This window comes from Dermacentor silvarum, chromosome 10, assembly GCF_013339745.2.
Source record: "Dermacentor silvarum isolate Dsil-2018 chromosome 10, BIME_Dsil_1.4, whole genome shotgun sequence".
Taxonomy (NCBI): Eukaryota; Metazoa; Arthropoda; class Arachnida; order Ixodida; family Ixodidae; genus Dermacentor; species Dermacentor silvarum.
In genome coordinates, this window is record NC_051163.1 from 97,551,155 (window position 1) to 97,565,286 (window position 14,132).

Genomic DNA, 14,132 nt, shown 5'->3' on the forward strand with positions numbered 1-14,132 from the left:
CGTCCTTTTGACGAGCTGCACTGATGCTCAACGTTCCGAGTCCTGCATCACTTCTCGCGAGCTACAATGGCAACGTTCTTTTTTAATTTGTTTGCACCAGTGCAGTGAAAATTGTCTGTGTTGACAGCCACGACAGAAAATTAACGAAATCAAAGTAGCACCGAAGTATCAAGCTTGAAATTACTTTCATGGTGATAAGTACCAAGGCAATGACTATCACTTATAGAAGTAAGCAGATCAGAGTCTTTGATAAATACATGTGTGCAACCATTTAGAAACCTCTAACAGATATTTCTTATCAACATACTTCACAGGGTTCCAGCAGACGCCCCAAACTGCCGCCTTCGGTCCACCAGGTCTGTCAATGCGCACAACTTCTTCACCAGACTGCAACAAGATGTGTGCAGAGATAAAAGGCCCATGCAAATTTTTTAAAGCATCATCTCTCTTTCAAAGTCCACTCATAAATGTTGATGTGGCCATGAAAGACTATGCAGATTGGCTTAGCCAGAAAAAAGCCAGTGCCAAGGGGAGTAACAAATTTTCGCACTTATTGAAACATACAGAAGCAACATATCAAAGCACAAGGATGAACAGAGAGGGAAAAAATTCACTGACAATTACGGTACTCCCACATGCAAATTTTGAGCACAGCTCTATACGTGTTTTCATTTCACTATATAATGGCTGGCACGAAGAATGTCTTGTGTGGCACGTTGCAAATGGAGAAAAGTGTGGCACAGCTGGCTAGCCAATCTGGAGATTGCAAGAGGCAGCGCAGGGGTGACACATGGGCTCAATTCACAGCAGCCACCACAGACAGACTTTCTAAAGCCCCTCCATACGTGTTTTCGCCTACCAGGTTAAGTACCGCCAACCTACCCTCCTCCTCCATGCTCTTTCCTTGCTCACCCCCTCAGTTTCCAGCATCAAGCGGAACTTACGTAGTCTCAGCATCCATTTTTAACGGAAGCGACGTCACTGCTCCGTGGAGGTGCGAGCAGTGCAACAAGCTGAAAATTCAGAAACCGGAAATCCCCCCCGGAAGCAGAAAAACCGGAAACAGAAACCCCAGAAGCGGAACTGGTTTGAGCGGCGAATCAGGGAACAGCGGCGCACAACAAAGGTTGGTGCTATTTAGCAAAAGCGGCGGTGGCGCGTGGATGGAGGGGCTTTAAGACTTGCCAGACGACGCGCACTACTCTGGCGCCATCTCGTAGCCATCGTCGCCACACTATGCTTTTCTTCTCACGCTTTCGCCATACCCTCCTCCTCGCGTCTTTCATCCCCAGCTGTGCTCTTTAGTTCACTCCTTCATTCTTCGCTGTGCTCGTTCACTCAGTTATGCTTGCCGCAAGAATGGGTGCCCTAAGAGCTGCGCTCTAAAAGTAACGCATCTGGTATCTATGGGCTAACTTGGTAACAGCACGAAAACAAAGCAAAAATAAATTCAAAAAAGCCTCCTTATGAGCCTACAATGCATACACAGAGGATGTTAAATATCTTTAGGTAAGTGCGAACTGACGTGGTACTTTCACAAAAATGTGTTTTTAATGGTCATCCACATATCTTCTTCTTTCTGGGGTTTTATGAGCCAAAACCAGTTCTGATTATGAGGCACACCGTAGTGGAGGGGTCCGGATTAATTTTGACCACCTGGGGTTCTTTAACATGCACTACAACGCAAGCACGTGGGCATTTTTGCATATCAAAATGGATAGAAGTATTATTTAATTTAAGTTGATTCGACTTGTTTTCTTTACGTTCTTCTACACATATAACACGAGAAAAAAATACAGGTGCATACCTGCCGTAAATCCAACACTAAAATTAGTGAAATTCTTGTGGACATGATTTCTCTATTTACTTCCTAGCCCAGGAAATAATTAGCGTGCCTTTTCTTTTTCCCTGAGCACACATATTTTGTGGGGTACATATGCACTTTATGAGCGATGATTTACCTTCGGATGAGGCACACAAGCAGCTCTAAACTTGGAAGAGCACAGACTGACAAGTGACACATTGTTTTTAAAGCACAGTGTCTCTTCGAACAAATTTGATGATGATGATTTTGCCTGCTTCAGGAACCTGTCTTAACAAGTGTGTTTTCATCATCAGAAGACTTTCGTGGGTATGGTCAACGACAGACGAGTGAAACTATGTTTGGTTCTTATTTGCAGTACTAAATATATATTTACATTCAGCACTACTGTCAAGAATTGACAGGATCCCCGGCATTATCACTGCAATTCTGTGGAACCTCAAATGCAGTGACCAAAAAGTATACGAAAGGCAATGCTCGTACGGCAACTTGCACTGCCAGACGAGGGTGGCACAAGAACCATTACAACTGCTTTCCTGCACGCATTTTTTTACGACTTTGTGCTGCCCATGTTTCAACACGTTTCAACACCCGTAAAACATGATTACGGAACACTCGTAAAATCGTAGAATGAGCCCAAATTTGTAAACTTTACAGGAAATTTGGGAAAGTTGGCAGGTAGATGGCTCACCCTTCCACGAATGGTGACAGTGCCGGTTGCAAGTCCAAGTGCCAAGAACTGGCCATCGGGGTTCCAGCTCGCACTGGTAACTCTCCCGCTGGTACGGTGTTTGGAGACAGACTTTTGCTCCGAAGACCACAGCCCTGCACATGACATCGAGTAGTCCGCCTTAATCACATGATGCGAGGCGCACAGGTACAGTTTCGTAATAAGACGACAACACAGAAGCTGGGTGCTAGTGTTTGCGCACAGTGCATGTACAACGCAACATCCAGAGTGGGAGTAATTGGTCATAGATTGGGTTTGTCTGAAATTTGCCCGTCTGGTCTGTGAACAGCTGTCTTGCTTCTTATTTAACCTAATCTGTTAACAAAAATTCGTATGACAATGACTAGTGTCACTTAGTCTCAATTACTACCATCGTACAGCTTTCAGTACATGTTGAATAAGAGCTGTCTAAATGTAAAACATAATCACCCATTGTTAGTGTAACCTTATGAAAGTTGTCTAGGTCTAAGCTGGCAGGCATACTAAAAAAAAACAAAAAAACATTGAGGCTTGTTAATGCACCAAGAGTTATGTGACAGAATTTGTAAATTGTAATCACAAAGTGCTCAACTGTACCAAAGCAATGTGTGGCTACCATTAACACAACCAAACAGCAAAAGAAGCCATCGTGTACTTTCCAATAGAAGTCATACATGCCTAATTGTAAAAAAAAAGTCCACATACAACTCATCACAGTAGCTAAATGACAATACCAGCAGATTTCCCTTTAATAATTTTACCATGACACATCTGCCCCACAAGCCGAATGACAGACAAAGAAAACTTATAAGCTGCTGGTGACCAAGTGTGAAAAATTTAAAGGCCTTCATAAGCTTATCACACTGCAAGCCAAAAGTGTGAAAGCCTCCATGCAGCCCAGTGGCATCGATACACTAAGAAAACATCACCAGTGTGCTCACCAAAATCGGAGCAAGAGCAGCTGACAAGTGTGTGGGTGAGAGGATTATAAGTGAGGCATTGAATGGAGTCGTGGTGTCTGGAAAAGAGAAAGATGACAGAAGCAGGCCAATGACGCTTGTTCACAGATAACATTCAGTCTCTGTTACATCCACACATGGTTCAGTCTGTCAAAATACAGATGAATATGTTGACAGTGAGATAGTAGTTATACGATAATGTATAACGCAAACAACAAGTGCAACAGGCACTTAAGTAAAGCTTATTTTAATAGTTTTAAAACACATGCACTAGTAGTAGTAGCAGTAGAAACAAATATCACTGAGCCCCAAGACTTCAAGCACAGCCTCTTGAAGAAGGTTAAAATCATAGGATGTCAGGCGTGCATTTACTAGTTAAAACATGCGCCTCATGCAAAAAGACACACAGACACTATAATGTGATGCAAGCCACAGTCTGCTGCTGTACACACCACTAAATGTCGCTTCTTCTTTTTAGAGTAGCTGAAGACAGCTGCCAATTGCTTTGCACTACTGAACTCTATTCATGTTATGCAGCAGGGATGACCAATGTCTAAATCACAGTCATGTGTTTTGCACATACTCTTCACACTTTTGTGCTACCATCCGAGTCTGCAAGCTTCTCAAAAGATGAGTGCTACATTTGATGAGTGCTACATGTTATATACCCAACAATCACAAGAAACAAAAGCTCGAAAAGTGTTCAACAGTAACAGCAGGCAATCAAGCACCATGTGGCCACGTTTATGAGATTGCACGTTGTACATACGAATACTTGAGAATGCCCTCCAGGGTCGCCGTCCAGATGATGACCTGCTTGTCGGCGCTCCCGGATGCAAAACGTTTGCCGTCCCTGGCATAGGAGACGCAGTAGACGGTGTCCTTGTGGCCTTTCAGTGGTTGAACGAGCGCGCCGTCTGACGTGTCGTACACAAGTACCCGCGTGCCAGCTGCGACTATGAGTTGGCTGCCATCCGGCTTGAAAACCAGGTCGTATATACTGAGCAGAAAGAAGCAAGAGCCTCAGATACTCAATGAAAATGAAACAAGGACACACAAAAAAAAAGAATGTGAAAATACACGCATAACTGCCAGTAGACTTCAGTTAAACAGCATTGTTAGGTCGGGCAAGGTATTCTTTCAAGACCCTATTATCATACATTTGGCCAAGAAACGTTGATATTCTTGTATTTTGGCTATTCGGCGCAAGAAATGCTTTAAGAGCCTGCTAGGTTGAGCGATTGATTACTCTAGAATGCGACGTGCCACCAATCTTTCCTTCGTTTTGTCTTCTCTGGTTCGTCAAGGCTTCTCTCAGCATAAGACTGGCCACTTTGATATTGAAATAACCTATTCGAGTAATATACAATTTAACATTACTCTCTAGCATCCTCTAAACATTCATCACTTGCTTTTAATGCCCTAATGCAGCTTGACTTGCAGCTTGGCTATGAATACAACTTTTTAAATTTTCGTTGTGCTTATGCAGTATTATTCTGAAGTGAGTTTAAGATATTTGTCCACAAAAATGCAACATTACGTAAAACAGAGCCCTTCGCTACACCGCACTGTTATACTAATTATGGTAACAAGAGACGCGAATATTATGTTCCAACTGTTTTCGCTAAATTGACCATGGCTTGCTCAGAATTATCTCCAAAAGAAAAATGCATAAAAATTTTGAAAGTGGTGTGTGATTGTAGGGGCAATTTATACTTAGGGCTGTTCGTTCACGATTTGTACACCCCGAACATGTTTCAGGAACATCAGGCTAAACTCGATTTATTAACTAAGGACCTCTCTTCATCACCGAGACGGATGACGTGGATTCGCTTCACGACGAGTTTAACCAGTACTTGCTGGAAGCAAGCCCCACTAACACAGCTGTCGAACTCCTTGAGTATTGGCATGACTCTACCGCTCGCTACCCCAGGCTGGTAAGTGCTGCGCTGAAATTGTTGCGCCTTGCTAATGGAAGCTATGATGTCGAGAGAACTTTCCCTCAGCTGAGATATGTTCTAAGATCAGACAGGTCTCGGATGGAGACCGACATGATGCGCATGCAGATGATAATGTATGTTAACAAGGATGTGTAAAAAATTGATGACCACCTTTTCGTGAATAAAATGTTGAACTTCCTAGGATTTATCGACGCTCTTTACTGTCCATTATTACTTACTAATTTCCGAACAAAACGCCAAACTTCAGAGTATATAGAAAATCCTGATGTCCTCCGGATTACCAGCTTGAAACAAATCTCTAGTTCTAACGCATTAGGGAGCTCGTGATTCCCTTCGACAAAAAAAAAAAAAAAAAACGAATGTAATGTATTACTTAGTGCATTTGTAAATTTAACATGGAAAAACCCGAATTACGGAATGGTTCCACAAAAAACTCGATTTCTTCCCGATTATCAGCTTGAAAAATAGCACCTGATTTTTAGCCCTCGAATTTAAAAAAAATATAAAACCCAGAAACGAACAACCCTATTTATGCTATATGCTAATGCTATACTAACATCAAATACATTTTTTAAACACATCTTATCGATTTCTAAGTATAAATTTTGTTTTTCTAAGCGGCTGTAATTTACTTCTTAATTTTTGTGCAGATGACTGTTTTGAATTTGTAAAGATATACTGCAGCATGTGATGTGACGATACACATTTAGATGTTACATCTACTGTCTGGCTGGTCCACAAGCGTAATGTGCTTAGACCAATCAATAGGATGCTGTCTTTCACAAATGTATTTCTGAAATAAAAAAATTTATTGACTGAGTAACTTATTGGGGCCATTACTGTGGAAGGCTTCACAGATTAAAGAATTTTTCTAAACATACACTGACATCTCAGCACACAGTCTTTCAACGTTGAACCTTGTTATAATACAGCGCTACTTGTCTGCACAGTAATCCAAACCTTATTGCCGCAATCAATCCAGAAAAACAGCAAGAAACAAATTTTGAATCTGGAACATCCACCTTCCATTCTGCCTTTCTTGTATCGTCACCCAACTGAAAGCATAACTGATTAAGTGAATTGGTTTGTAGTCCAAAGCCTAGCTCACATGACTGTTATTATTTTTTCCTGGTTTCTGATTATTTTAACCTGATTGCGAATTTGATTTGACCAGTGGAACGTTTTCAACACGGCAACAGTATAACACTCCAAAGAAACTGGAAAATTTATTTATTTTACGACTGATGCTTCAATTGTAGCAGTGTACAATCTCGAGTGCACACAATTACGAAAGTGTAATAACTAGTTATGCTTTACTGCCACACAGCACTCCACCAATTGTAAGCTGCAGTCACGTAGCCTCAAAACATGGTATGACAGTACTTATTACGGTGTAACGGGACATAAATAAAGTGAAGTAAGAATAGGTCAGGAAAGAGTGTCACTTTGTCTGATTACACCGTGATAAGTACTAACTGACTAACCCAGAAACAAGCAGCACAGAGTAGATTCCGGCAGAGTGGGTGGATGCGAAAAATACTGAACACTTTCACCAAGAAACAAGCAATAATAAAACGCACAGCTAATCTAATTGCTATCCCCTGCTTTATTTCTATAGACTGATACCATAAATGCACTCAAGAAACAATAGTTCGTTTTTGATGTTACGACACTACTACCATACGAAATCATCTGCACATACATTATTTTACAATGTCAAAAGTTAAAAGCTCATCTTCACACTCGCGTCCTCCACGTCATAATAATTAGGCGCGGGCGATATTTAATGATCGCCACAGGCGGACGAGAAGACTTGTTGAGGTGGAAGATTGCAGGAATCGAGTAGACGTTGTCTGAGACCTAGTGCTAATTGGTAAAGTTCGCATGATTATAATTAGTATAGTTGCAATTAATTTTGGCAGCGCTGGCAATAAGGCCTGGAGGGGAAGGCTTCTAAGTTTCTAATGGTCTCTATGTAAACTTCTACAGACTTGAGTAGACTTGGGCGATCTGTCTGAAGACACCGGCATCATGTAAAGATTACACCTTGCAGGCCTATAGGTGCACGGTCTCGGCTGACATTGTTATCGACGTAGGACTCTCAACAATTTGTGTTGCTTTGCTTTTTCTGATGTAGCACGCAGCGAACGCGGTAGGAAAGAAATAAGAAACAAAAATGCATGACTTCCCTTGCACAATTTCGTGTCTCGCGCGCCTCGCGTACATTCGTATGCGTAGATAACTTTACTGCAGTTAGTTAGTTAATTGGGGCCTAGTAGCGCAAAAGCGACTAAGGCTATCCTGCGCCAAACACAAGGTGTTAAACTTTACTGCATCGAACATTTACTATCACTGGTTTTCGTGTTATCACTAGTTCAGCTAGTCATAACACAATAAAACCTAATTTCACGAGCTTCTCACTTCAACTGTCAAGCGAATCTCAAGCATAGTTCTTGATTATGTGTGTCGAGACGACTGCAAAACGAAACCGACACAAAGGCGTCAGTACTCGACACTTCGCTTAGTTCGTTTACCATTGCTCGTTGTTTTCACGGTCATGGACTTTGTCCACCCAGAGCGCGACAGCTCGCATCGTAGAAGGCGACGTGAACTTTTGGAGATTCTCCGTCCAAGATGGTTACATGATGGTCGCCGAAAACGCAACTTCAAAACACACGCGTTGCTAGCTGTCGCCATGGTGACGCCGATATCTTGCTGACCACGATGGCCGTTGAACGGACCCAATAACTTTAAAAGATCATGACTAAAACGTAAAAGCGAACTTCAGAAAACGTTAGACAAATATTCTTGTGATTAATACTTTTTGGGATAGTTTAAACAAAGTATGTAATTTGTTAGCGATGTTTTAAAGACGCAAGACTTATTCACGCAGCCTAAAACAAAATTTGCCCTAGCAACATTGACCAAAGCCGCACAGAATAATTGATGAGCAAAACAAAACGCTGCTTGTATCATGGGCCGTGCGCTTTTAATTCAGAGAAATCGCTGTCGCTGACCTGCCCATTTTATGTCGCACGTAAAAATAGCGCGCTACTAAACCGAACATTTCAGTGTCTGTATTAACCATTTTTTCGTGGCGATACGCAGAACGAACGACGGGAAAGCGAACGAACCGTTATCCGCACGCACACAGCCGGCGTCTTCCCGACAAATTATTCGACGCGTATTACGTCGCCAAAGACGTGACACGGCGCGCAAACTGTTCCTCCAGTACCGAGAAGGTGTCGCGCTCGCGTCCGGGTCGAGAACCCGGTCCCGAACCGCTGTTTTCAAAGCGAATCGGGCTCCTCGAAGCGCGAACTCCAAGAGCAGCCGAACAGGTGCAGGCTGATCGGTTGGTCGCGCCAGGCGCTCTCCTTCGCTCAAAGGAGAGAGGAGGCAACGAGAGAGAGCATCGAAGGAGGAGTCGCACACGCAGACTTTGGGAGCAGCTACGGCGGATGGGCGACGAGGCGGCAGCGAAGCAGCTGAGGCGAGATCACTGGGCTAAGTTCGTAACATGAGATCGGGCCGCTAAAATTAGCACCACTTTTCGGCGATGACGTCGTCGTCCGCAGCGTCCCTGCCGCAGCCCAGCGCCGGAGAGCCAGCGGCAGCCGGCGGCGGCGGTGGCACACTGCTCATTTCCTTCGGCGTCCGTGCTCGTGACAACGTGCTCGTCGCTGTCCACTGCAACGCGTTCCGCATAATCGGGCAGCGGTGGTGGTGGTAGCAGGCACGCACACGTGCGCGTGTACTCAGTGTGTAACGACCACATGCCCGAACGTCCCGTGTCGAGTGTCCGACCAGCATCTTCCCGCGTGTCTCTGCCGCTGCTTCAGCATCCGGACGAGTCGTCGACGCGCCTACTACGACAGCGGTGCTAGCGGTGTGCGCTGGGTGTAGGCTCCGATGACGCGCGCTACCTGATTCCACAGCGGCGCGGATATAACGAGTGACAGCGACGTGGTGTGCCTTGTCGACGACGGTGCGAAGACACACACAACAGCACCATGGTGGTCCAGCAGGACGTCGAACCGCCGCCCTCGGCGGCCGAGGAGAAAGGCGAGAAGAAGCACAAGTTGAAGCAGCGCTTCCAGGTGATTCGGAAGCTGGGACAGGGGACTTATGGCAAGGTGCAACTGGCCATTAACCGGGCGACAAACCAGGAGGTGAGTCATCCCCTCTCGTTTGCGCTCTCTCGCAGCTGGTGCTTGCGTGCTTAATACTGCGTTGTTCTTCGTTCTTTTTAAATCGTCACCACCCTACCTGCGTCGCGTTTACCGGGGTCGTATTATAGCTGTTTGACCGATCCGGGCGCGTCACGACAGCAGACGACACCTACACCGACAGCTGTTCGTCGATCGAGCGCGCCCTGTTCCATCCGGATTTAACCGAATCTCGCGAGATCTCTAGCGGTTTAGTCTAGCAGTTTAGTATATAGTGTAGCGGTAGCAAGCGGTTTAAAGTGTCCGCTACACGGCTTGTCGCGCGGACAGACTTTCCCGTCGAGCAAAAAAAAAAAAAAAAAAAAAAAGCTGCGCACGATTGCGCAATGCCAATCTGCATGCGGCGCGCGATCGCGTTCCAGTTTTTCACCTTCGATTGCGCGGGCCGGGTGTCAGCGGGAGCGCGGTACGGTTCGCGACTCGCTAACCTTGATCCCGGCAGATCTCGGACCCCAAAAGTCATTTGCGTTCCGTGTACGTAGCTGACGGCACCAATTTGAAACAATCAAGTGGCGCCCGCGCGTCAATCAGCCGCTCGGGAAACGGCCCGATTGTCCTACCGTCTTCCTGTAGGACGTTTGCAAATGACACTTGACAGTGATTCTTGCGAGAGCGTCGGCTATTAGCGGGACAAGGCGAAACTCGAGACCGTACGGCCAAGCGCGCTTTAACGGCGGCTTTGCACTTAACGATGCGCGTAAATGGGTCTCTTCGATCGGGCCTTCTCGTCGAGGCGTGAGCGTCGTCGTTTTGGCCATGAGGGAATACTCGGGGGTGTTTTGTTACCTGCTGGTGGCACGCCTGCGCTTGTTGAAGGTCTCGGCGCGGGCACGCGTACGTAAGCGGCCGCTGGCATTTGTGTCTGTGTGTGAGTACATTCGTTGGGGAACCCACGGACTTCCTTCGCCGCGACCCAGCGACGTTCGGCCTCGCCGTCCGTGGATCATCCGTGCCGTACACCGCGTTTTGTTCTTCGTCTGAGTGCGCACCCACGATCTTTGTGTCTGTCGTGCTTGTCTTCAGTGAAGTTGGTCGCCTGTATTGTTCTTCGACGATGTGCGTGGTATTAGCCAGCACATGAATGCTGTAGGAGGGGGGGGGGGCTTTGTCTTGCCAACGTAGTGTAACTGACCCTTACGCCAATCCGCGTAACAGAAGCGAGGACTCACTGTGAGCCGTCTAAATTACGTAATCTGTACCTGTAATATGCGCTCGTTTCATCTCGCACTGTAGGGATAGAAAGCACGGAGCAAGATAGTATTTTGTTTCATCAGATAACTATACAGCAAATATCAGTGAGTGATGTCGCGAGATATAATACATTTGCAGGAAACGGTTGAACACATGTTAGAAAGCCGAGCTGCACTCGGGACACATTTTCAACTGCTCGCATTTCAGTTAAAGGGTTTCCATTTTAATGTTGGCGCAGCGTGTACTCACCACATCCACGCGAATGTACGTACGTACACCCGACCACGGAAGTTTTCGGGACACGCTGGAATAACGAAGCAGTACGTGGCACATCTCTCTGTGGCCTTGGCATTAGAGTGTACTGGAATGAGGTCTTCTGGTACACTCTGCCTGGCATTCAAGCTTACTTTGCGAATCCTGATGGACTTTCCCGACCGTGGCTATGGTCGCACGCATACTTGTATCGTGATTGACGTCAACTAGCTTTTTTGAGATGATCGGCACGTGATGGTGATTTCTATACTACGTTACATAGCCAGAACGGGTGTTTGGTCAACAAGCGGGCGGTACACTTAAATAAGAGCGAATTAAGAAATGTCAAGCCAGTATAAGAGTTGTCACATTGCATAGCACGGGTGCGCATGCGTCAGTTTCCTTTACGCCAAATACGCAGGAATGAAAGGGGCAAATTTTATAGCAGTTGAATAACCGTTTCACGAAAGCTTCGTCTGACATATACAATATACCCGCCGGGGTGGCTCAGTCAGCTAAGGCGTTGCGCTGCTGAGCACGAGATCGCGGGGTCGAATCCCGGCCGCGGTGGCCGCATTTCGATGGAGGCGAAATGCAAAAATGCCCGTGTGCTTGCGTTGTAGTGCACGTTAAAGAACCCCAGGTGGTCAAAATTATTCCGGAGCCCTCCACTACGGCGTGCCTCATAATCAGCACTGGTTTTGGCACGTAAAACTTCAGAAAGAAGAAGAACATATACAATATAATCTTTGTTGCGCACAAAGGAAACAGATAACAGGCCTTCCAAAACCTCCGGAGGGCTTGACTGGCAGTGCCTGACAGTGAGGCCACAGGAAATTGCACGGGGTTATTAGCAGAGTTATAGCTATTAGCAGGTCAGAGCGAAAACGTCGAAAAAAGTTGTACAAAATGTTATTTTAAACTTCGAAAATTCTAATTAGATTCTTGATCCCACGTATTGTGTTTGCCTCTAACACAGCTAGGCTTTGGAAGTTTATTAAATATGGCTGGAACATAATATTGCCGCGTTCTTCTTCCCTATACTTTGTCGCAGAATCTTGGGGATCACGTGCAGTTATTTCGGTCTTAGGGAGCGGGTTGGTGTATAGCGTACCCTAAGATCATTATTCCAAATGTCTTTAATTAGAACACTTTTCGACAATCAGGGCTTTCAAGATGCGCCTTGGTTCTGCATAATTCTAACTTAATTTTTTTTTCTTCGGATTTTATGCTCCGACAGCTTTTACGGGGCAGCTAGGTGTTCGAATGTAAGCACGTGCGTTTGTGTATGTATGCATGCAGCCACTGTATGGTCGTGAGGTCAGCAATAAACGATTGGGTTGAAAATCCCGAAACGACCCGCTGGCACTAAGAGACGCCATAGAGATGGGACTTCCAAATAATTTTGACCACCTGAGGTTCCTCAAAGCTCTCTCTCGATGGACACGACCGTTTTTTCATCCAGACCCCATTAGAATGGGACTGGGAATCGATCTCGCGACCTCTTGGTTGACGTCATAGCCACTGCAGTAGATTATCACGTCCGTGAGAGAATATCTTTAAGAAAAAAAAAGGGGGGGGGGGTTGGGGGGGGGGGAGATTTTAAGGCATGCATATGCGTGCGACCTGTCTCCGTGTGTGCGCGCCACTTTAAAACACAACTCGCACGGATATCACTTCTCTCTTTCTGCCTCCGTGCATGCATTTACGTAATACCACACGGCCCAGCTTGCAATTGCTATCGTGCGTAGACAGTGTCGTTGAGTTTTAATGATGCCGAGAAAAGCACACAGGAGCGCGTTGACCTCTCGAGCCGCAACAGGTGGTCCAGTATGTGCCGTGCGCCTTTCCAGAAGCTTGTCGTCTGCTACGCGGGAAGTCGTCTGCTTCGCGGGCAGTCGTCTGCTCGCGCATTCGGTGGCACCGAGTGGGTGCCATTGTCTCTTTTTACGCCCTTGACAATGGCAAACCTTCGGAGGGGGGTCTCCTCTTTTGTCCAGGGTCAGCCGTCATGTCCTCTCGGTCGAGTCTAGCGCGTGTGACGCGGTTCCGCTGGACGACGCCGTGCGCGCTTATTTTGCCTGCCTGCTCTTGCGCGTTGTGGTCATTCCACTCCCTTTGTTGGGTATGATGGGGCCCCCGCGCGGCACCCAAGTAAGCACCCACGTTGTTGTGTCCAGCAATGACTAAAGAGGGGGGGGGGGGGGGGGCATGGGGGAAGACGCGTGTTTTGGAGATATCTCTGTACAACGAGCAGCGAAGGAAACGAAAAGTAAACGAATGTATAAAAAAGAAGAAAAAAAAACGGCTATGGACGAAAACGCCACAATAGTAAAGGGGGCGGGCGCGTAGCAGCAGACGACGACGACGACTATTAGCCGTCTGTTTCTCGTCTGCAAAGCAGACGACATAGCAGATCCGCGGAAGCGTGGTCGTCGAGCGCAGAACTTGAACAGTGCAACGCTTCTTACGATGTGTTTTTTGTTCTACACGCTCGCGCTCTTTTTACTCCCCAGTGATGCTGTGACTTGGGTTATATTTTCATTCCTACGGAGAAGCGTTCGTCTGGGCCATACGGAATGCGTCTTCCCCGGCGTGCGCCGAAAGGAGAAAGGCACATCGTCTGTTTTTGAACGCTTTTTGATCCAGAACTGACGCATGCGTCCAAGCTTGCAGTAGCACAAAACTTGCCAGTTCGCTGATCGGTCTGACTCACGTAACGAAGTACACTTATGCAAAAAAAAAAAAAAAAAAGGAGAGAGAGAGAGAGAGAAAGAGAAGCCGGCGAAAATGTAGCGCCCGAAAGTTCAACAACCATCGAGGAGTTGCCGCTTCGAGTCGGTTTGCGTGATGGCCACAACGTCGCGGCTCGCACTTTAGGCGGCGTCTGATGGAAGGAAACGCTAATAGGGAGCGCATTAAGGGTAAACAAGCGGCTCCGCGCCGGGAAGGCGAGACGTGCATTTCCCGGGGAAAACTGACGTATATACTCCTCCGACGGATGCTGCA

At 46.3% G+C, this 14,132-nt stretch overlaps 2 protein-coding genes across 2 annotated transcripts in view; one reads left to right on the forward strand and one right to left on the reverse strand.

Annotated features, from left to right (window-relative positions):
- Positions 1–8,116, reverse strand: part of LOC119466336 (intraflagellar transport protein 122 homolog) — a 65,874-nt gene extending 57,758 nt beyond the window's left edge. The window contains 5 exon segments of the mRNA XM_037726846.2: positions 308–387; positions 2,514–2,647; positions 3,473–3,549; positions 4,260–4,490; positions 7,986–8,116. Coding sequence (XP_037582774.1) covers positions 308–387; positions 2,514–2,647; positions 3,473–3,549; positions 4,260–4,490; positions 7,986–8,044 — 581 coding nt within the window. The 5' untranslated portion in view covers positions 8,045–8,116.
- A 796-nt stretch (positions 8,117–8,912) lies between these two features.
- LOC119466334 (serine/threonine-protein kinase par-1-like) overlaps positions 8,913–14,132 on the forward strand; it is an 83,960-nt gene continuing 78,740 nt past the window's right edge. Inside the window, 1 exon segment of the mRNA XM_037726844.2 lies at positions 8,913–9,623. Within this exon segment, the coding sequence (XP_037582772.1) occupies positions 9,465–9,623 (159 nt within the window). The 5' untranslated portion in view covers positions 8,913–9,464.